This window comes from Microcebus murinus, chromosome 7, assembly GCF_040939455.1.
Source record: "Microcebus murinus isolate Inina chromosome 7, M.murinus_Inina_mat1.0, whole genome shotgun sequence".
Classification (NCBI taxonomy): Eukaryota; Metazoa; Chordata; class Mammalia; order Primates; family Cheirogaleidae; genus Microcebus; species Microcebus murinus.
This window is the reverse complement of record NC_134110.1, coordinates 991,605-1,013,673: the sequence shown is the minus strand read 5'-3', so window position 1 is coordinate 1,013,673 and position 22,069 is coordinate 991,605. Positions and strand designations below refer to the sequence as shown.

The 22,069-nt window shown below is 65.7% G+C and overlaps 1 protein-coding gene and 1 long non-coding RNA gene across 4 annotated transcripts in view; one reads left to right on the top strand and one right to left on the bottom strand.

Moving 5' to 3' along the window:
* Nucleotides 1-20,274, bottom strand: FAH (fumarylacetoacetate hydrolase). Of its 2 annotated transcripts, XM_012752198.3 has the most exons (14): nucleotides 20,131-20,274; nucleotides 15,657-15,767; nucleotides 14,053-14,174; nucleotides 13,762-13,811; nucleotides 11,290-11,380; nucleotides 9,787-9,884; nucleotides 9,648-9,700; nucleotides 7,293-7,392; nucleotides 6,532-6,662; nucleotides 4,341-4,416; nucleotides 2,052-2,098; nucleotides 1,651-1,752; nucleotides 841-958; nucleotides 1-211 (listed from the first exon to the last, which is right to left on the bottom strand). In XM_012752198.3, the coding sequence occupies exons 1-14, from the start codon at nucleotides 20,209-20,211 to the stop codon at nucleotides 132-134; spliced, it is 1,260 nt and encodes a 419-aa protein (XP_012607652.2). In that variant the 5' UTR covers nucleotides 20,212-20,274; the 3' UTR covers nucleotides 1-131. The 2 variants fall into 2 exon arrangements, with proteins under 2 accessions (XP_012607652.2, XP_075860802.1); XM_076004687.1 differs by lacking the exons at nucleotides 6,532-6,662; nucleotides 7,293-7,392.
* Nucleotides 20,275-21,070: 796 nt separating this feature from the next.
* Nucleotides 21,071-22,069, top strand: part of LOC105864352 (uncharacterized) — a 35,213-nt gene continuing 34,214 nt past the window's right edge. For both annotated transcript variants that reach the window (XR_012920064.1, XR_012920063.1), the window contains exon 1: nucleotides 21,071-21,325. This is a non-coding gene — a long non-coding RNA (uncharacterized LOC105864352). The remainder of the gene's footprint in view (nucleotides 21,326-22,069) is intronic.

The following is a 22,069-nucleotide window of genomic DNA, read 5'->3' as shown; positions in this document are numbered from 1 at the left end:
GACACAGCGGCGGCCCCGGCAGGGCACGGCGGGCGTTTATTGGGCGCCGAGGAGGGACGAGGCTCGCAGCAGAGGGAGGCCCCGGGCGGGGCGAGGCTCCAGCCTTCGCTTCCGGAAGGGTCCGGAGAGCCTCACGCTGGCGCGAGCGCGGGCAGCACTTTTCCGGCGCACTGGCCAAAGCCGACGCGGTACCCGTCTCCCTGACAGTGTCCTGCAACGGAGAGGGACGGGTCAGCCGTGAGGATACCCCGCCCACGGGGACTCTCAGGGACGCCGTCCCCACGCAGAGGGACAGGAGGACGGGTCAGCCGTGAGGACACCCCGCCCACGGGGACTCTCAGGGACGCCGTCCCCACGCAGAGGGACAGGAGGACGGGTCAGTATGAGGACACCCCGCCCACGGGGACTCTCAGGGACGATGTCCCCACGCAGAGGGACAGGAGACAGGTCAGCGTGAGGACACCCCGCCCACGGGGACTCTCAGGGATGACGTCCCCACGCAGAGGGACAGGGGGACGGGTCAGCCGTGAGGACACCCCGCCCACGGGGACTCTCAGGGACGACGTCCCCACGCAGAGGGACAGGAGGACGGGTCAGTATGAGGACACCCCGCCCACGGGGACTCTCAGGGATGACGTCCCCACGCAGAGGGACAGGGGGACGGGTCAGCCGTGAGGACACGCCGCCCACGGGGACTCTCAGGGACGACGTCCCCACGCAGAGGGACAGGAGACAGGTCAGCGTGAGGACACCCCGCCCACGGGGACTCTCAGGGACGACGTCCCCACGCAGAGGAGCAGCCCCCCGGGGGAGGAGGTGGCACCTGCCCGCAGCCCTCACCTGTGATGACGACCTCATCCCCGTCCAGCAGGAACCTCCGCGTCTGCCCCTCGCCCAGCTCGATGGCTTTCGTGCCCCGCCAGGACAGCTCCAGCATGGAGCCGAAGCTCTCGGGCTCCTTCGCGAAGGAGGGGAAAGGTCACCGGTGCTCACGTCTGGGTGGCGGGCACGTCAACCCCGGCGCGGACAGCACTCGGCGAGGCCTGTGCCCCCGGCCTCAGTGGCGCCCCCGGCCTCAGTGGCACCCCCGTGGTGGAAGTGCCCCCCCCCCCCGGGCCGGGCACCCGGCACCCCGTCCCTCCCTCCGGCAGCCAGGGCGGCTGCCCACCGAGGGCTCCCGCCTTCGGGACCCTAAACCCTGGCCGGCTGGGGGGCCTGACGCCGCCAGGCCCTTGCTGGGAGTGACGGACGCTTGCCCCGACCCAAGGCCATCGTCCCTGAGGCTCTGTGACTCCCCCCTGGGTCACCCCGGCTTGGGGGAGGGCGGGAGGGACCACCCCGTCCTGGGAGGGGCAGGGGGAGGTGGTGACAACCAAGGCACTGTCAGTTCCTGACTTTGTCCACCTGTCGCCCTGACTCTCCCTGTGGAGGCCGAGACCGGCCTCCGGCCTCACGCCAGCCTCCCCCGGCTGGACTTGAGGGGAGGGGCACCCCTCCTGCACCCCGACAAGGGTGAGGCTGGGGGGAAGACGGAGGGGTAGGTGCGCCCCCCGCCCAGGCCTGAGACCCCTCTGGAGGGCGAGCGGGGCCCCCGGCCTGAGTGGGGATGAGTAGGCCCCCCCCCCCCCCGCAAGGCCGCGGGACACTCACCGGGCCGCTGATGGTTCCGGAAGCCAGCAGGTCCCCGGGCCGCAGGTTGCAGCCGTTGACCGAGTGATGCGTGAGCTGCTGTAGCATCGTCCAGTACATGTGCTGGGGGCAGGGGGGCGGCTGGGCGAGACCTGCCTGTGCACCCCACGCAGGCGCCGGCCCTCCCCCGCCCGGCCGGCTCACAGCAGCGGCAGCCGTGCCCCTGCACCCCGCCTCTCTCCACCCGCTCCAGGACCCCGACCTCCGACCTCCCCACCGCGGCCTGCCCCACCACCCCCTCCAGGAAGCATAAGGAGCGCCCACGGCTCCCCTGGCTGGCTGCGCGGGACCCACACGCGACGCCCTTCCCTGCCCCCGACAGGGAGGACGACCCCCCTCCCCCGCCCAGCCCCAGAGCCCACCTTGAAGTTGGACCTGCATATGGTGGCCGCGCGGCTCATGCCTTCCCCTGTGGGACGGAGGAGAGCCGGCTGTGAAGCCGCCACCCCGCCCGCCAGGGAGGAGGAGGGGACGGGCGGAATTGTCCCGGGTCCAACGCGGTTTCACTTAGTCCGTGGAGCTGACAGCCCCTCGGACGTCCGAGCCCAGAGGCTTCCACGAGGCGGCCGGGCCTGGGAGTGGCCGTCCACGCTCACAGCCACGCCTCCTGCCCCCACCCCTGGTAGGCGGCGTCAGCCCATCAGGGCACGTGTCCTCTGAGTCCACGTGCAGCCTCGGAATCCTTCTTAACACCGTGCTCCCGGCAGCCACGAACCGGCTGGAGAGAGTGTGGCCCGCGGACACCTGCCCGCCACCTGTGACCGAGGACAGCCACCACCCCCTCGGAGGCCCTCTGGGTGGCTGGGCCATGTGTCCCCTACCCAGCCCCTCCTGTGATGGGTGGTGTGCTATTTACTAATTCAAGGTCTTTTTTTTTTTTTTTTGAGACAGAATCTGGCTTTGTTGCCCAGGCTAGAGTGAGTGCTGTGGCGTCAGCCTCGCTCACAGCAACCTCAAACTCCTGAGCTCAAGCGATCCTCCTGCCTCAGCCTCCCGAGTGACTGGGACTATAGGCATGCGCCACCATGCCCGGCTAATTTTTTCTATGTATATTAGTTGCCCAATTAATTTATTTCTATTTATAGTAGAGACGGGGGTCTCGCTCTTGCTCAGGCTGGTTTCGAACTCCTGACCTCGAGTGATCCTCCTGCCTCGGCCTCCCAGATTGCCAGGATTACAGGCGTGGCTTAGGGCCACCGCGCCCGGCCCTAATTCGCAGTCTTTGCTGAGCACCTAGCACATGCGAGGGCACTGGGCGCCGTTCCAGGCCTGAGCGGCTCTGATAAGGAGAAGGGTCCTCCCCTCCCTCAACACCAGGCGCCCCCTGGCCCCGCCCGCCTCTGAGGGGCTCGGAGCCAGCTGCTGCTCAGCCAGGGAAGTCTGGGTCCCCGCTGCCCCCCCCAGGCCCTTTCACCCGCCCCGACTCGGAGCTCCGGACTGCAAATTCGGGGCTGCGGCCCTGGGTCATCTGGTCCTCCCCACAGTGGCCTCTGGGCGTGTCACCCCCAAAGGCGGGAGCCATGCCCAGGAGGGCACCATGGCAACGAGGCTGTGGGTGCAGGGGGAGCCCGGAACCCGTGACACTCGGACTCAGTCCCCACCTTGCCTCTAGCTGGCCAAGCGACTCGGTGGACCCTTCCCTCTCTGGGCCTCCCTCTCTCTGGGCCTCACTCTCTGGGCCTCCCTCTCTCTGGGCCTCGCTCTCTGGGCCTCCCTCTCTCTGGGCCTCGCTCTCTGGGCCTCCCTCTCTCTGGGCCTTGCTCTCTGGGCCTCCCTCTCTCTGGGCCTTGCTCTCTGGGCCTCCCTCTCTCTGGGCCTTGCTCTCTGGGCCTCCCTCTCTCTGGGCCTCCCTCTCTGGGCCTCCCTCTCTCTGGGCCTTGGTCTCTGGGCCTCACTCTCTCTGGGCCTCCTTCTCTAGGCCTCCCTCTCTCTGGGCCTCCCTCTCTGGGCCTCCCTCTCTCTGGGCCTCGCTCTCTGGGCCTCCCTCTCTCTGGGCCTCCCTCTCTCTGGGCCTCCCTCTCTGGGCCTCCCTCTCTCTGGGCCTTGCTCTCTGGGCCTCCCTCTCTCTGGGCCTTGCTCTCTGGGCCTCCCTCTCTGGGCCTGGCTCTCCTGACTCGGCGCTGGGAGGGGCCGGCACAGGCTCCAGGCAGGCACTGAGGCCGCTGCCAGGCTCCCTCGGACGGCCCCTCCCTCCCAGAGCCTCCCGACCCCCCCAGACAGCTCTTCCCCTCCTGGGGGGCTCCGAGCCTCCCGCTGGGAACCTCCCCCACGGAGGGCCGAGGCCCAGCAGTGAGAAAGACGCAGACAAAGGAGGCGAGAAACCGAGGAAGGAAGGAGGCGTGGCCCCGCAGGTCTGCGTGTGGCCACCGGGCACCGGTGGGCCCCCAGGGGACGGAAGGTGGCACCTGACTGTCCCTACCACAAGCACCGCGCTGGACCTCCACGGGAGCTGCCATGCTCAAGGTCGACGCCACACAGCTCAAGGTCGACGCCATTGTCACCCCGTTTCGCAGGGACAAACCGGGGCAGGGACAGGTTGGGGACCCGGCCCACGGCCCTGCAGCCGGGCAGCAGCAGGGGAGGCGGCCCCCCACCTCGCCGAGGCCCAGGTGCCTGCGGGGCCCTGGGCACGCCCCTCCCCCACAGCGTACCTTTCAGGGCCACGGAGAGGTGGATGTCAAACGCGTAGGGCCGGTCGTGGCGCAGGTACGGCAGGGGCTGGGGGTCCTGGGGGGGACACGGCACAGAGGTCACCGGAGCCCCACCCCTGGCAGGAGCGTGGGGTGGGGGTGGCCTCGAGTCCCAGACTCCAGGAAAAGCGGCTGAGAGAGGGGACCAGCAGGTCAAAGGTCGAGGGGCCAAACCAGGAAGTCCCAGAAAGCCGGGGAAGGGGAGGGCTGGGGAAGGGGTCGGTGGGGGCGGAGACGGGAGCACCTGAGGCCTGTGGGGGTGGGGTGGGGGGCGAGGCGCTGTGGGCCCTGGGGGCGGGTGGCCCCGCCTGGAGCCCCAGCCCTCCAGATGAACGTCTGCACCTCGGCCCAAGGCTGTGTTTTCCTAAAGAGTGACGCGAGTCGCCAGGGGGACAGGACGTCGTTTTTTGGCGAGTTTGGTAGTTGCGTGTTTCTTTGTGTGATCAGAGGTGCAGCTGGTGACACTGGACACAGAGCTGCTCTTCTTGACACGTGGTTTAAGTGTTTTTTTGGTTTTTTTTTTTCAGACAGAGTCTAAATTAGCCTCCCAAGTAGCTGGGACTACAGGCATGCAAAACCATGCCTAGCTAATTTTTTCTATATATATTAGTTGGTCAATTAATTTCTATTTTTCTTTTTTTTTTTGAGATAGTCTCGCTTTGTTGCCCAGGCTAGAGTGAGTGCCGTGGCGTCAGCCTCGCTCACAGCAACCTCAATCTCCTGGGCTCAAGCGATCCTCCTGCCTCAGCCTCCGGAGTAGCTGGGACTACAGGCATGCGCCACCATGCCCTGTTATTTTCTTCTATATATATTAGTTGGCCAATTAATTTCTTTCTATTTATAGTAGAGACGGGGTCTTGCTCTTGCTCAGGCTGGTCTCGAACTCATGACCTCGAGCAATCCGCCCGCCTCGGCCTCCCAGAGTGCTGGGATGACAGGCGTGAGCCACCGCACCCGGCCATGATTTAAGCTTTAACATGAAACAAGTAACAGTTCCGAAGGGGCAGGAGGCGGCGCACAATCAGCGTTTGGGAAGGGCCGGAGCGGGGGAGGCGGAGCCCAGACCCATCTGTCTGTTTGGGGCCGGGGAGGAAGTGATGCGCGGGGTCTGGGTGACTAGGCAGGCGTGGTGGGGGGAGCAGGGAGCAGCGTGAGAGCCCGGGCGTTCCCGGGAGCTGCCTGCAGGGAAAGCCCCCGCGTGTCTGCAGCCCAACGGGGTGACCTGACCCCAGAGGGGGGTCCAGGTGGCAGAGGGGCCCCAAGGGCAGGGCGTGGAGACGGGCAGGGAGGACGTGCAAAGGCCCGGAGCCCTGCCTGGGCCCCACAGGCGGGACGGGGTTGGGGACGGGGTTGGAGGCACTGCAGGACTCAGGGACAGGGGAGAAGCAGGGAGCTCTGGGGACAGAAAGGCAAGAAGAGCATGCCAGCTGGGAAGAGTGGGGAGGGGACACAGGACGTCAGGGTGCAGGGGGCTCTGGCTAGTGGCTTCTGCTGATGGGGGTGGGGCTGGGGCCCAGCACTGAGAAGGGGGGATCCCAGCAAGAGGCCGGGCCTGCTGCAGGGAGCTGGGGGGCTGCCGGGCAGGGACCCCTGCCGCTGGGCTGCAGGCTGCATTCTGGGAGCTGGGCTCCAGGGGGCGCCCTGCACAGACGCAGTCTGATGGCGCCTGGGATTCATGCCACTTGGTGTATTGGGGACCCCTCCTCCTGCCAGCCCCGGCCACAGAGAGTCTCCTGGCGTTTACACAGGTCTGTGCTTTCCCCGAGAGCTGTGCTGGGGGCGAGGACACCAGGGAGCAAGAGGGACCTCACAGCTGCCTGGCAGTCACTGCACCCAGAATGCCCCAGGGCCCCCCACGTGCAGGAGGGACCCCACAGCTGCCAGGTGGCAGTCACTGCACTCAAAATGCCCCAGGGCCCCCCACGTGCAGGAGGGACCCCACAGCTGCCAGGTGGCAGTCACTGCACCCAGAATGCCCCAGGGCCCCCCTCGTGCAGGCCAGGTGGCAGTCACTGCACCCAGAATGCCCCAGGGCCCCCCTCGTGCAGGAGGGACCCCACAGCTGCCAGGTGGCAGTCACTGCACCCAGAATGCCCCAGGGCCCCCTTGTGGGCAGGCGTGGGTTTCCCCTCCCCCGCAGAGGTGCGCTCACCTGCTGGGGACCGGGCACGGCGAAGGGCAGGAGGGCGTCCATGGGCACCACCCAGGGCGAGATGGTGGTGGCAAAGCTCTTCCCCAGGAAGGGCCCCAGGGGCACGTACTCCCACCTCTGGATGTCCCGGGCTGCGGGGAGGCGGGCGCTCGCTGAGGCTGGCGGGGCCCCGGGGTCGTGCCCAGCCGGGCTGCCAGGGCCGAGGGGCAAAGCAGTGGATGCCAGGGGGGACAGGGGTCCTCTGAGGGCGCCAGAGGCTCAGAAGCAGGACAGCAAGGTGGGGTCAGGACGGCCTCAAGGAGGGGACCATCTTCAGATGGGGAGAGGGACGGTCCCTGGGAGCTTGGGCACCAGAATCCTGTCCCACATGTGGCCATCTCGGGCTCAGGAGCTGGGCTGCTCAGCTTCTAGGCTTAGCAACTAACTGAAATCTCTCTGTGCCTCAGTTTCTCATCTGCAAAATGGGAATACTAATAACATCATTGGGGCCAGCAGGAGAATGCACATGGGCGTTAAGCACAGGGACCGACACATAGTAGGTGCTCGATAAACGTTAGTTATGACGTCGGCCACGGCCTGTCCCCTACGAGAAAACCGGAGCGCAGAGAGGTGAAGGGGCTGGCCCAGCTCTCCAAGCCAGAGTCTGTTTGATGCGGGGACCGGCACTCTCTGTCACCGCACCAACGGCCGCCGCTGTCCGTGACCGCCCACGGCTTCCCAGGGCCCCGCCCGCCCCGCCGCCGCCCCACCACCGCGGTTACCGCTCCAGTCGTTCATCAGCACCATCCCAAAGATGTGCTCGTGGGCCCTGGAGATGGGGACCGGCTCCCCGAGTCTGTTCCCGGGGCCGACGAAGAAAGCCTGCCGCGGGGGGCGGGAGAGCGGTCAGGGTCTGAGGCTCACCTGCAGTCCCAGGTCACCTGTCGCCTGGAGGGCAAAGGTCGGGGGCTTCCAAAGCCCGGCCGGGGAGCGGGGCGGCCGCAGGGGCCTGGCCGGAGCCCGCCGTACGTCCAAGTCACAGCCCACGCTCGAGCTGTGCGGCGTGGCCTCGGGGGGCAGGGCCCCCTCTGCACACCCAGGGCCACCTCGGCCCTCCCTCCTGCAGGGCGTCCCATCCCTGGCCGCCCCCCACACACACTCGCTTTGCCTCTTAAGCCCTGACAGCTACACCAGGTTCACGAGAAGGACAGCGCTGGGACTCACGCCACCACACACCAAAGGGCCTCGTCACTCCGCAAAGAGGGAAGAGCCCCTGGCGGGCAACCCCACAGCCCGGCCCGCGCCCCAGACCCTGCTCCGCCGCCCCACCCCCACGTCTGACGAAGCTGCACCGACGTCAAGTCCGGGAACCAACAGGACACCCAGAGGCGTCAGGGAAAAACCTGGGACCTCTCTCTCCAAAGCACCAAAGCACGCAGACTTGGCTAGGACATTTGGGGAACTTTAGTCGCCGTTTCATGTGTTCCGTGGCAGACTCCAAACATCGCACATTCTTCGTTAAGATAAAAACAGAATCCCCAAGGGCCCCGTCTCACAGAGGAGCCACCTGCCAGGATTCGGACCACGCGTGTCCTCTGCCCAACCCCCCTGACGGGAAGGCACAGGGGAAGCACCTGCCTGCAGAGTCCTTCGTCCCCCAGAGCGACGACCCCAGCCCCGAGCAGGGCCCCAGGGGCACCCTCGGAAGGCAGAGGAGGAGGAGGGGGGCTGGCAGGGACGCCCCCTCCCCAGGACTGTGCGGAAGAGCCCCCGACTCCCTCCTCTGCCGGTCTGGAGAAATCACAGGGCAGCCAAGGGTGACAGGCGGCTCTGGACAAGCCAGCTGGGTCCCCAGCCTCCCTCGGCCACCCTGATCCCACTGCCACAGCCGACGTGGCCCCACAGCCAATGTGGCCCCACAGCCGACGTGGCCCCAGGCCCTTCTCCTGCACCTGCGGTGACGGGACCCTCAGAGCGTCCCCAGGCACCTCCACCTGCGCCCCCCACCCGGCCCCGCCCACCACCAGGTGCGGCCTGCCAGGTGCCAGAGCCCTCCCCTCCCGCTCAGCCCCTCCTCTGTCCCCGTCCCCTCTCTCCCCCAGCTGCCCGGACGTCAGCGTCCCTCTTAAAACCGGCAGTCCTGGGCACGCGGGACCGCCGGGGGGGACGGGCCGACGGCAGAGCGTCCACACCCTGTTGTGCCGTCGCCCCGGCCACGCGGGACGTTACGCCGGACAGGAGGCCGCGAGGAGGGTGTCGGCACCTCTCGGCAACACGGCTCACGTCCGCGTGCCAGTCTCTCACGGCCTCAGAATGAAAACTTCAATTTAAAAAAGCCTGCGGCCCTGAAGTGCCCACGGATCTGTGGTCGCGTGGGCCCAGCCACGGTGCCACGGGGCGGGTCCCGTGGACTCTGTGGCTCAGGCAGCCACGCTCTACAGAGCGGCCACAAGGGCGGCGCCGTTGCCTCCTGGGGGAACGCCAGGCCAGGTGGGTAGTTACCAGCCCCCATCAGCGCACGGCCACCAGCCGGCCCACCTAACCGCGCAGCCCGGCTTCCGGCGTCTCTGCTTGAAGAGCCTCAGCTAGCGCACCTCGTCAGCCTGTGCTCGAGAACAGCGAACTGAGCTCGCGCCCACACGGAGCTGTCTGACACGCGTGCGTCCTCCGTGAGGCACGCCGGCCCTGCTGCACCGAGAGGCACCGTCAGCACCCAGCCCTGCACTGGGGGCCGTCAGGAACAGCGAAGCGCCCACGAAGCACAGAGACGGAAAGCGTGGCGCCAGGCAGGCACGGAAAGGCCGCGTGCGCACAGCGTGAGGGCCGAGGCCAGATGGCAGCGTTTGGTGCCTGGTTTGGTGTCGGCCGGGAACGCGCCCGCCGCCCGCCCGAGGCTCGGGTTTTCCCTGCCCGGCACACCCAGGAGCGCCCCGAAGCCCTGCGGAAGCTAACTGGAGGTCGCAGGAAAATGCTAATAAGCAAGAAGCGAACTTGCAAGGACAGAGTCTGCGGCAGCGAGGAAGGGGGACTGCGCTCCCCGCGGCGGGCGGGAGGGGCGCAGAGCCCGGGGATGTGGCTGGAGGGGTGGCCGCCACGGAGCTGTCCGGGGAAGACGCGCGGTGGGCGGCGGGGCTCACCATCTCCAGCTCCAGGTCCAGGAGTCGGCAGGGGCCGTACACGGGCGGCTGCGCTGCGGGGACAGCAGGGAGGGGGCTGCCGTGAGGCCGCGGCCGCGGGACGCAGAGCTGGCGCCAGCAGGCACGCGGGGCCACTCACCGTCGTCGGGCCTCGTCTGTCCCATGGGCCTGCGGACCGGGGTGCCGGACACCACGACGGAGGAGGCGCGGCCGTGGTAGCCCACGGGCAGGTGCAGCCTGTGCAGGCAGGGAGGACCACAGGGCATCAGAGCCGGCGAACGTCGCGACACGCAACACGTGAAAGGTAGAAACTGAGTCAGCACGGACGCTCGGCTCCGAAATCGGCAGGTGCTCCTGAGTGCCCGCCCACGCGTGAACGGACAGCTAACTCGTGTGCCTGCACGCGGCGGAATGTCACGGAAGGATAACATGCCGGGTGACATCGGCCAGTCACGGAAGGACAACATGCTGGGTGACATCGGCCGGTCGGGGAAGGACAACATGCCAGGTGACATCGGCCGGTCGTGGAAGGACAACATGCCGGGTGACATCGGCCGGTCGGGGAAGGACAACGTGCCGGGTGACATCGGCCGGTCGTGGAAGGACAACATGCCGGGTGACATCGGCCAGTCGTGGAAGGATAACATGCCGGGTGACATCGGCCAGTCACGGAAGGACAACATGCCAGGTGACATCGGCCAGTCGGGGAAGGACAACGTGCCGGGTGACATTGGCCGGTCGTGGAAGGACAACATGCCGGGTGACATCGGCCGGTCGGGGAAGGACAAACATTGAAGGACTCCTCCTCTGTGAGGCCCAGAGTGGCCCGAGTCGCAGAGGCAGAGCGACTTGTGGCTGCCGGGCACGGGAGGGACAGAGCTGCAGTCTGCAAGACGGAATGTTCTGGAACAGGAGGGCGGTGGCGGCTGCACAGTGCCAACTGCACTTACCGTTGTCACTAAGCGCTTAAAGATGGGGACGGCGGTAAATCTTGTGTTTATGTGTGCACCCTGCCACAATGTCTTAAAAATCAAAAGGCAGGTAGGGGTGAAGCCTGACTGCCCCGCACCCCGAGGGCCAGCACTGGGAGGACACTGGGGGGACAGCGGGCGGTGACGGTCACCACGCACATGGCACCACCCAAGAGGTGGTCTCCTCGCTGTTTCCCTTCGCGCCGGCCTGGGCACCCTCACAGAGCACACTGAGCTCAGACGGGCGACCACGCAGACCACGCCCTGGGGGAGGGACAGCCCCGAGCACGCTGGGGACCCCTACTCGCCGGACAGTTGGGCACGGAGAACCCGGGGTCTAGGACTCGCCGACGGGACGTGCCCCACGGCGTGCCAATGAAGGGCTCCCACGGGGCGTAGGGCGCGGGGACTCTAGTTCCCACCCCGTTCTCTGGATGAAGGAGCTCAGGGGACCCGCCTGTGACCCCACAGCTGCGAGACCAGGGCTGGGGCCACTGTTTCCAGGGGCTGCAGCCTCCTGTCCTTACGGGTCCCCCAGGTCGCCCTTACGGGGTCCCCCCCTACCCGACCGCCACCCCAGAGGGGCCTGGCGCCCCCCCCCAGCAGACATGCTTTGCAGGTGGGAAGACGGACCCTGACCCCGCCCAGGCGCCTGGCCCCTCGCGACATACCAGTTGGGCATCAGCGCGCTGTCCTTGCCCCTGAACATGATGCCCACGTTGGTGGCGTGCTGCCGGGACGAGTAGAAGTCCGTGTAGTCTCCTGGGGAAAACCGGGGAGCCCGTCAGTGACCCAGACGCCCGGGCAGGAGCAAGGATCGGGGCGTGGGACTTGCTTCCAGGGCCCACAGCCGGGACACCAGATACGGAATCCGGAGCCAAGAGTTTCTGAGGCCCACGGCGGGACCTGCATGTGAGTGGCAGCCGCCGCGCCCCCCGGGCATGGCCGTCCCAGGGCAGCCCGCCCGCGCGCCCAGTGCCAGGACAAGGCCTCGCCATGCTGGGCGGGCGGCGTGCAGGCCGGGGCCCTGTCTTCCGCAGGAAGAACCAGCTGGGGCAGTCTGTCCGTTCATCTTCCCAAACCTCCCCTCTGGGGGAAGACACCTGGGCACGCCCAGTGCCCGCGGCCCACACTGGGGCGCAGGTGGCGAAGGACGGGAGAGGACGGGTCAGAGCCACAGGTGGACCGGCCGGCCGCGCTCCCCCGCTCCGCACAGGGCAACAGCCGAGACATTTGCGGAAGACGAGATCCGAGACACAGCACAGGCGCGAGGAGGAATCCCCGAGACGACTGGCCCCCAGCGTGCGGGGACGGAGGGGACAGGCTGGGGCAGGGGACTCCGCCCCGCCCCACCCCACCTGGCCCGGCCCACCCTCTGGCGAGCTTTGTCCACGCAGCGGCGGCGGCCGAGGACCCAGCCCAGGCTCGAGCGCCGACCCAGGGCGCCCAGACGTCCCCGAGCAGGGCGGCCGGCTCCTGGGCACACGGTGCCAGGCCCGGCCGGGGAGGTGGCCTCACGGGCAGACGGACGGACAAGGGGACAAGGAGGGAGGCCACAGGCCGCTTCGGCCTCTCTCTGCTTCAGGCTGGGAGAGTTTCCACAGCTCCAGCTTCCTGCCTGACACTCGTCCAGACTCCCCGGCTCGCTCCACGGCCCGCACGGCGGCCGAGCCCCTCAGAACTGCAGACTCACAGCTTGGGGGAGCCGGGAGGGGGGATGGGGGTGGGGGGGAGAGAGAGATACAGACAGAGGGAGGGAAATATATATATACACACACACAGAGAGGGGGGAAGAGAAAGAGAGAGATAGAGGGAAAGAGAGAGAGATACAGAGAGAGGGAGAGAGAAACAGAGAGGGATATATATATCCACACACACACACAGAAGGAGACAGAGACATACAGAGAGAGGGATATGCATATATATAGAGAGAGATACAGAGAGAGAGGGAGACAAACATACAGAGAGAGGGAGAGAGACAGAGAGATACAGAGAGAGACATACAGAGAGAGGGAGATATATATATATAGAGAGAGAGAGATACATATATACACAGAGGGAGAGAAACAGAGAGAGGGAGAGGCACAGAGAGAGGGAGAGACAAAGAGAGGGAGAGAGACACAGAGAGGGAGAGACACAGCGGGAGAGAGACAGAGAGAGGGAGAGACAGAGAGAGGGAGAGACACAGAGAGGGAGAGACAAAGAGGGAAAGAGACAGAGAGAGGGAGAAACACAGAGGGAGAGACACAGAGAGGGAGAGACACAAAGAGAGGGAGAGACACAGAGGGAGAGACAGAGAGAGGGACAGACACAGAGGGAGAGAGACAGAGAGAGGGAGAGAGACAGAGGGAGAGAGACAGAGAGAGGGAGAGACACAGAGAGGGAGAGACAAAGAGGGAGAGAGACACAGAGAGGGAGAGACAGAGAGAGGGAGAGACACAGAGAGGGGGAGAGACACAGAGAGGGAGAGACACAGAGAAGGAGAGACACAGAGAGGGAGAGACACAGAGAGGGAGAGACAGAGAGAGGGAGAGACACAGAGAGGGGGAGAGACACAGAGAGGGAGAGACACAGAGAAGGAGAGACACAGAGAGGGAGAGACACAGAGAGGGAGAGACACAGAGGGAGGGAGAGAGACAGAGAGAGGGAGAGACACAGAGGGAGAGACACAGAGAGGGAGAGACACAGAGGGAGAGACACAGAGGGAGGGAGAGAGAGAGAGAGAGGGAGAGACACAGAGAGGGGGAGAGACAGAGAGAGGGGAAGAGACAGAGAGGGGGAGAGACACAGAGAGGGAGAGACACAGAGAGGGAGAGACACAGAGAAGGGGAGAGACAGAGAGAGGGAGAGACACAGAGAAGGGGAGAGACAGAGAGAGGGGAAGAGACAGAGAGAGGGAGAGACACAGAGGGAGAGACACAGAGAGGGAGAGACACAGAGCCGGCGAGTGCCGGGCAGGCAGCCGTGTGCAGCACCCGCAACCCGAGCCGTGGCACAGGCCGCGTTAGCTCTGGGCCTGGGTGCTGAGGGCGGGCAGTGACGGGCAGGGGACGGTCCCGGGCCCTCCATTCCCGCTGCCCGCATGGACTGGCCGCCCCCTGGGCCCCGGCCCCCCGCCCCTGTCCCGGAGGACACGCACTCACCGATGGTGGCCGGAAGGTGCATGGTGGCGGAGGCCTGGGGGGTGAAGGCGCTGCAACAGAGCGGGCGCCGGGTCAGGCGGGGGCAGCGCGGCTCCCGGCTCTGCCCGCCCACCGCAGGCTCAGCCCAGACCCCGACCCAGGCCCGCTCCAGTCTCCGGGGTGGGCACGGGCCGTGCGGGGAGGGTTTGCGCCCAGCGGGGCCGCAGCGCCTCCTTCCCGCCTCTGTGCCCACCCGGGCGGGCAGCAGGACCCCCCACCGTGCCCCCACCCGCCAGCGCCCCTGCTCCTCACCGCCTGCGCAGCTCCGCGTCATCCCTGAGCCGGGCCTGGCCGGCGGACAGCAGGTCCTGCAGGAGCGCCCTCGCCTCCGTCCAGGCGGCCTGCCCCAGGCCCATGAAGCTGTTGAGCACAGGCTGGACACACGGGGGGAGGGCAGCGTCACCCCCAGGGAAGCCCCGGGACCCTCCTGCTGACCGACCGAGGCCAGGCGCCCGGCCCGGCCCCGCCGCCTCCCTCCCGGTCACACCCACCCCAGGACCTCCGCTCCCAGTTTTGCGATCTCTCTCTCCACCAAGCCGGAGAGAACGGCGTCACCTCTCTCCACGGTGCCTCGGCCCCTCACGGACACGCGCCCACCGCCCAGGCCCAGGAGCTGCGCCCGGGGACCGCGACCGGCAAGCCCTGCCCGGCCTGCGGCTGCAGGCGGCGCCTATCACACGGGGCGGCCACAGGCCCTGCAGCAGGGGTGCCGCAGCCCGAGCCGCCCTGGAGGATCGCTGGGAAGTGGTGTCGCAGCCGGCGAGGCGCGGCAGAGAAAGCGCTTGCCGGTCCTGAGCTGCCGCACGCGAGGCCCGGGAGAGTCATGTCTCGTCCCGGAGGCTCGGGGCCCCGCCCGGCTGGTGACCCCCTACGGCAGGGGGTCCTTGGAGGGGGCCCCAAGGAAAGGGTGTGTGTGCTGCTCCTGGCATGCGGCAGTGCCCGGTGGAGCCACCCGCCTTCCAAGGGAGCCCACGTCTAAGGACGTGCGGTCACTCCATCCCGAGGGTGCACGGGCTCCGGGCCGACCCCTCCCGGCTGTGTCTGCAGACCCGGGGGCAGGGCTCGTAACCCCCTCCCCCCCGCCTTGTCCCTGCGCACCCCCAGGCCTTGGGCGCTGGCGGGGGCTCAGGCGGCCCGGTGCGGAAAGGAGCCGGGCCGCTGGAGAGCTTCGTCTCAGAGACGGCGGCTGGAGGGACCCAGCACTGCAGACACTGAGCTCTTTTCCCCTGGGAACCCCCCTGCGTGAGAAGCCACCCCGGGGAGCCCCGAGGCCACCTCCTGCCAGCCTGTCTGTTCCAGAACAGCCCCAGCCATACGTGCCGTGTTCCCCCGAAAATAAGCCCTCCCCATAAAATAAGCCCCAGTGGGATGTCTGAGCATTTGCACCATAGAAGCCCCACCCCGAAAATCAGCCCTAGTGACGGGCGTGGCCGCGCGTCGCGTCTGCACAACCCGTGCGTGTCATCTCGGAGCGGTAAAGAACACGAGCAGCCCTTCCCATCCGCCCGTGAGAGCTCTGTGGCTCCACAGGAGAGATCGGGGCCGGTGGTTCTAAAGGAAACAGAGTCACAAGACATTCAGGACGGGATTCGGGGTCTGGAGAGTGAGGATGATGTTCTCACGGAAGACGGCTTCACTCTATTTGAATCAATGTAGATGGCTGTCCCGTACTTAAATAAAATAACACATCCCCTGAAAACAAGCCCTGGGGTGTCTTCTTGAGAAGAAGTAAATATAAGGCCCCGTCTTTTTTTCGGGGAAACGCGGTAAGTAAAACCTCCAAGACCTCAGAGAGGGTTTCCAGGTGGCGTTTGCAGTAAGTGAGATCGGGGACGGGTCATCTCACAGTGTCCTACCTGATCGAAGACATCCTGGTGTCGGGAGAGGACAGGCCCGGTGAAGAGGTGTTTGATGACGCTGAGGTCCAGGATCTGGTCGCCGATGGCCACGCCGATCCTCGGTCTGGGCTGGGAGGGAGACGGCGCGGTCAGCACTAGGCAGAGCCTCCGACCGGGCTTGGCCCACCCGCTAGAAAGCCGGTCTCCCGAGCAGCCCGTGGCTGCCCCTGTGGACGGCGCTTCCTGCAGAGGGGACCAGGAAACTGGACCCACAGACCCTGTGCCACCCTTTGTCTCCGCTTCCGAGACAAAAGGGAAAAAGAGGCTGTGTCCCTTGAATGGGAAATAAATCAAACACCCCTTGGAGTGGGGGAAGAGCAGGCAGCCCGGCCCGAGCCCCTTGTCTAGGCAAAGTCCCCTGCAAAGTTCCCCAGGCATTGCTTAAATGCCTCCAGTGATGAGGAGCTCACTACCTTAACTGGGAAGCCGGGTTAATTTTTGGGTTGAACCCAGGCCTTCGCTCAGGGCAATTCATTTGCGCAGCCTGGCAGCGAGTGCCCCAGGCACAGCGCTGAGGGTCAGGTGGCCGGGGCCGGAGGGCCCTGCTGCAGCTCCGGGGGAGGAGGGCTCAGGTGTGAAGGAACCAGGCTGATCAGAAAATGGGGGGCACAGGGGGGTCCTTTCTGCTCCATCAAATCCCAGTGAAGTAGATAGACTAAAGATGGCTCCTGTAAATCTAAAGTGGAGTCGGTCTTGCTCTAACTATTAGTAAAAGTTCCCAGAGGAAGTTCCCAGGAGAGGGAAGGGGGAGTTGAGCAGGCCTGTTCCCAAAAAGAATAGAGAGGTCCTTGTTCCAGGAAAAGCCCCTTGTCCCTCAATGAACCTCTCCACTGTTCGCTTGATTAACGACTAACGTCAAAGTTCTGCTTCTGTGATTGCGCGCTTGCTTAGCCGCCAGCCCCAAAGGTATCAGAAAGCCGCAAGGGCCTTGTTCGGGGCTGCTTCTCCCTCCTTGCATGTAGTGGTGGCAGCCCCTGCGCAGGTAGAAATAAACTAATTTGGCTGATTGGATTCTGGTGTCCGAGTCCCCTTGATCCGCTGGCTTACAACACCAGCAGCAATGCTGACTAATACAACGTCCTAAACATCCGGCAAAGCGTGGCCTTTGTCCCCAGGCCCCTGAGCTCTGCTCTCAAGGAGGAACCAGAGAGCGTGTTTGCAGAGCCCCCGCCGGGCCGTCCCGAGCCAAGATCCGGGCTCTCCTGAACCGCCCGCTTTGCCACGGCAGTCCCAGGAGCACAGGGGTGGGCTGTGGCCACTTTGGTGGGCTGAGAGAAGACGGCCACCTCCCCATGCGTGTCAGCTCCCGGGGGCAGGCCGACCGGAGCTGTAACCTCGAAGCGCCGAGGCCCCGGCAGAGTCTGCCCTGGAGGAGGCTGCCCCCGAGAGCCCAGCTACCCACCCTGGAAAATGGCACAGCTACTGCAGGGGACAGGGCTGACCCACCAGGCCCCACGTGGCCGTGCACTCAGGGGACAGGCAGAGCAGACACCGGGCCCATCTCCGACCCTGGCCCCACACCCAGCTGGAGCCGGGAAACAGCCACTGAGCAAACTGCAGGGTCTGCTCACAGCGGCCGCCTGCTTCCTCCGCTACAAACCAAGCCTAGAAGCACCGGGTGGCCAGTCACCGCCCTTGTGCTTCGAACTGCAACCCCAGGACCTGGAAAACCAGTTTGAGGGAGTGAGTCCCTCCACCTGCAGCCTTGGGAGTGATTTTCTTCCGTGCTAGGCTAGAAGGGGCTCCCCGGGTGAAATACAGGATCCCGGGGGACGCCGGCCTGCTCCCACCATCCTATCCCTTCCAACAAGTCCCCGGTCCTCTCTGAGCCTCAGTTTCCCATCCGTAACTTGAGGGAGGAGACAAAGTAGGGAGAGATAGCCCACGTGTGTAACTTTAAGGACCGAATGGGCATTGCCTCTGTTTTGCAATGTTTGGCCGTATCTAATGCACGATTGCCCAAAGCAAAGCTTTCCCTAAGCCCCCGCCTGACAAGGACAGTGTGGGGTGGGGAGGCTGGCAGATGTGGGGGGTCCAACCCCAAACACACACGTTGCTGGCTGCGAGAACTGGAGCCTGACGCTTAGCCTCTCTGAGCCTCAGTTCCCCATCTGTAAAATGGGGACAGTAACACAATGGTAGGTTTGTTGCGAGAATTCAATGAATGTCTGTACGTAGACACCGGTCATACCATAAACTCTTACAGGGCCTCCTCTCAGCGCCAGCCCTGCGCGGAGGCTGCGGGAGGCTCTGGGGACAGAGGAGTGACTTGGTTTCCGCCCTCCAAAAGCAACAGGAGGAGACAGTGCGGGGCGAGAGACAGCCAGGGCCGGGCGTGGAGGGAGCTCATTCTGAGCGGTGCCGAGGGGACGCCTCTCTGTGGAGATGACATTTGCACCGAGTCCTCAAGAGTGAGAAGGACCCAGGCTTGCAGAGACAGAAGGAAGAGGATCCCGGCCAGAAGGAACAGAGAGTGCGTGGGCCCTGAGGCGGGAAACCACGTGTCTCAGAGCCCGGCTGGAGTGGGCAGAGGCCAGGAGGCCGGGCAGGGCCGGGTCACAGGTATGTGCCAAGGCACTCAGCAGATCAGCCCCAGACCACACAGTCCGTCCTCGGGGGGCCCCCAAACCTGCCTCCACAGAGAGCACTGTGCACGCCCTGCCCGTCCCGAGTCGGCGGGAGGGAGTCCCCTGTGTCTTTGGTGCCCAACTCCCAGCCCAGAGTCCCGCCCAGAGTCGGGGTTTGTGAGCATTCATGGAGTAGAGGAATGAATGAGGTGACGGCCGCATTAAGTCACTGTTGTCCCACCCCACGGAGGACGGCCCAGCTGCCGACAGGGGTGAGGGGGTTTTGCCTCGGCAACTAGGCCGGCCTGGAGAGGCAGCCGAACCGCCGGAACGTGGAGCACCGCAGTGACAGCTTTGGTCGAGGCCTGTTCAGCCGGATGGCCCTGAGCCTCTGGGAGGCCAAGGGCCCCTCTGCCTCCCCGGCACTTCCCCAGGGCCTCGTGCTCCTGGACTTCCCCCAGGGCTGCTCCCCATGCTGCAATGTCAAGAAAGCAGGCCCTGGCAGGCGGCTCACGCCTGTGATCCTAGCACTCTGGGAGGCCGGGGTGGGCGGATAGATTAAGGTCAGGAGTTCAAGACCAGCCTGAGCAAGAGCGAGACCCTGTCTCTACTAAAAATAGAAAGAAATTATATGGACAACTAAAATATATATGTAGAAAAAATGAGCCAGGTGTGGTGGCGCATGCCTGTAATCCCAGCTACTTGGGAGGCTGAGGCAGTACGACTGCTTGAGCCCAGGAGTTTGAGGTTGCTGTGAGCTAGGCTGACGCCCCAGCATTCATTCTAGCCCAGGCAACATAATGAGACTGTCAAAAAAAAACACAACAAAAAAGACAGCAGGACGCGCTGTCTGAAGGCCCCTAGCTGCACTCCGAGAGACAATAAATTGATTCCCCTGGGAAAGCAAGTCAGGGCGCCCTACGTGTGTGTGGGGGGGTGCACCCACCTCCCCCCAGCGCTTCTGTCCAGGGGTTTTGCTCCCAGCAGGGGTGAGGCCAAGGACCCGCCTGCTGAGGGCAAAGTGTGAGGAGGCGGCAGAGGGCGGCCCTGCCTGCAGAGGGGTGGTTGGCCAGCCGGGTTAAGGTTTAACGGCCTCTGGTTTGTGTCCTCCGGGATTGAATGTTAACTTTCTGAGTCCTTGCGACATCTGGCCGGGTCTGCCAGTTGTGAAACCACGAGTTGGCCCTTGCAGAGGGAGGCAGTGCCACAGGCGGGCCACGGAAGGCGGGCCACTGCGGGCCGGTGGCCAGCCAGGGCGGAGGGGCCTCCCTGCCCAGGACGGGGCCTCCCTCCGGCCAGGCACCGGTCAGCCAGCCGGCGCCCCCTGCACACTGGTGGGGTCAGGCAGATCCTGGGGCGCTGCGGCTCACAGGCCGAGTCAGGACCGTGCCTTGAAAGCTGGGAGCCAAATACCATAAAGGAATCCAAGGGAACCTGCCTTTCTCGCCCAGGGCCCCCGTTTTTATCTACCCGCTAAGAGCCCCCCGTTTCCAAAGGTTTCTTTCTACCGACCAGACCGCACCTGGCCAAGCCCGAGCTCCGTTCCTCTCCCTCTGACGGGCGGGGGAAGCCAGGCGCCCGCAGGCGACAGGACCGCGCCGACACCTGCTCTGGGCAGGAGCCGCGCCCCTGAGCCGCCCAAGTGCGGGCTCTGGGTCGGGACCGACCAGAGACAACCAGCAGCCCGGCCTGGGCCGCGCGGGCGCACGAGAGGGACCCGCCCGGCCACGGCGCCCGCCCCGCGCCCCGCGGCTGCGGCGTGTCCGGTGTCGCGGGCCGCGGCCACACGACGTGCACAGCCGGACGCCGCGCGGGACTCGAACCCGCGGCCCCGGGCCCGGCCGCCCCACCCCCCGCTCGCTCACGTTGCCTGCGGTGCTGAACACGCCGTACGGCAGGTTCTGGATGGGGAAGTCGCAGTCCTCGGCCACCGGGATGAACGACATGCTGGCGGCGCGGCGGGCGGCGGGCGGACTGCTCTCGCCCCGGCCGGCGGCCGGCAGGCCCCGCCCACTGCCCCGGGCCCGCCCACTGCCCGCCCCTTGCCCCGCCCACAAGCAGCTCATTGCCCGGGCCCACCCACTGCCCCGGACCGCCCCTTGCCCCGCCCACTACCCCGTTCACTGCCCCCTGCCCCTCCCACTGCCCCAGACCGCCTGCCCCGCCCACTGTCCGCCCCTTGCCCCGCCCACTGCCCCGGACCGCCTGCCCGCCCATTGCCCCGCCCATTGCCCCCGGCCCCGCCCCGCCCCGCCAGGCCCGCCCACTGCCCCGCCCATGCGCAGCTCACTGCCCCGTCGCGCCCACTGCCCCGGCCCGCCTGTCCCGCCCATTGCCCCGCCATTACCCCTGTCCCGCAGCCGCCCGGCCCCGCCCATTTCCCCGCCCACGACAGTTCATTGCCGCGGTCCCGCCCACTGCCCTCGGCCACGCCCATTTCCAGGCCCCGCCCACAGCCAGTTCATTGCACCGCCCCAGCCTGGGGCCGGCCCCGCCCACTGCTCCAGCCCGCCCATTTCCCCGCCCCGCCCACGGCCCCGCCCCCCGCAGGTCCCAGATTCCCCGCCTGTCACTCTGTCGGCCCCTCCCCAACCCGCCCCTTCTCGGCTCCGCCCACAGTCCCGCCCCGCCCATCGCCCGGTCCCGCCCGTCGCCCCGCCCCCACAGGTCCCAGATTCCCCGCCTGTCACTGCCAGCCCCGTCAACCCGCCCCTCCCCGGCCCCGCCCCCCGCCCGGCCCCGCCCCCGCCCCGCCCCTCCCCGGCCCGGCCCCGCCCCCCGCCCCGCCCCGCGGGTCCCAGCCCCGCCCGTCACTCACGCCCGCTGGAGCGCCGTCCCGCCGTGCAGGCCCGAGGCGCGGGCTCGCGTCCCCAGCGCAGCGCCGCCCCGTGCCGCGGGGCTCTGTCCGCACGGCCGTGCCCGCAGGAGAGGAGCGCGGCGGCCGGGCCTCCTGAGCGCGGACGGGCCGGAAGCCGCGCCCAGCCCTGCGGCCTAGCAACGGCGCCCTTGAAGAACCAGCGGAAGGCACAGGCTGCAAGATAGACCCCGACATAGAAACCGGTATTTGAAACTCTTCTTTTTTATTTTTTTATTTGTTTTTTGAGACACAGTCCCACTCTGTCACCCAGGCCGGAGTGCAGTGGGGTCATCACAGCTCACTGCAGCCTCGAACCCTGGGCTCAAGCGATCCTCCTGCCTCAGCCTCCCAGGTACCTGGGACGACAGGTTGCATCCTCACACCCGGCTAATTTTTTTGTATATTTAGTAGAGACGGCGTCTCACTCTTGCTCAGGCTGGTCTCGAACTCCTGGTCCCGAGCGGTCCTCCCGCGTCGGCCTCCCAGAGTGCTGGGATCACAGGCGTGAGCCACCACGCCCGGCCCTGAAACCCTTACTCTCCATTAATTTGCTTTGGACATTCTCAAAAATGCAATGAATTAATTAGAGTCAAAAGTTAATGGATTAATGGACACATCAGAGCTGCCTGAAAGTAAAAAAATGAAAAAAAAAAAAAAAATCAAGCCGAAATCCTACATATTGATTTTAAGGAACATTTTAAAGGTTGAATGACCACCCCAGGATTTGTAAAGATAACTTCTTCCTTTATGGGCGTTTTTAGATGATTAATAATGATAAACAGGCGGACGACTTTCAGGTAAGTAAGAAATGTCATGCAACTCCTCTGCCCGCAGCGTCTGGTCCCGCTTCTCCTCTCATCCACTGTCCTGCCCCAAGTCACTGTAAATCGTCCCCCTTCTTGGGAGCACACGTGCCAACAGCCCCTCACGTCTCCCAGCAGTTCCTG

What these genes read in the sequence shown, in the direction of transcription:
- FAH (XM_012752198.3), bottom strand. Translation starts at nt 20,211, where the DNA reads ATGTCGTTCATCCCGGTGGCCGAGGACTGCGACTTCCCCATCCAGAAC. An exon ending in GCACCTTCCGGCCACCATCG is followed by an intron (nt 11,381 to 13,761) that starts GTGAGTGCGTGT and finishes GGTTTTCCCCAG; the next exon opens with GAGACTACACGGACTTCTAC. An exon ending in CCGGAACCATCAGCGGCCCG is followed by an intron (nt 959 to 1,650) that starts GTGAGTGTCCCG and finishes TCCTTCGCGAAG; the next exon opens with GAGCCCGAGAGCTTCGGCTC.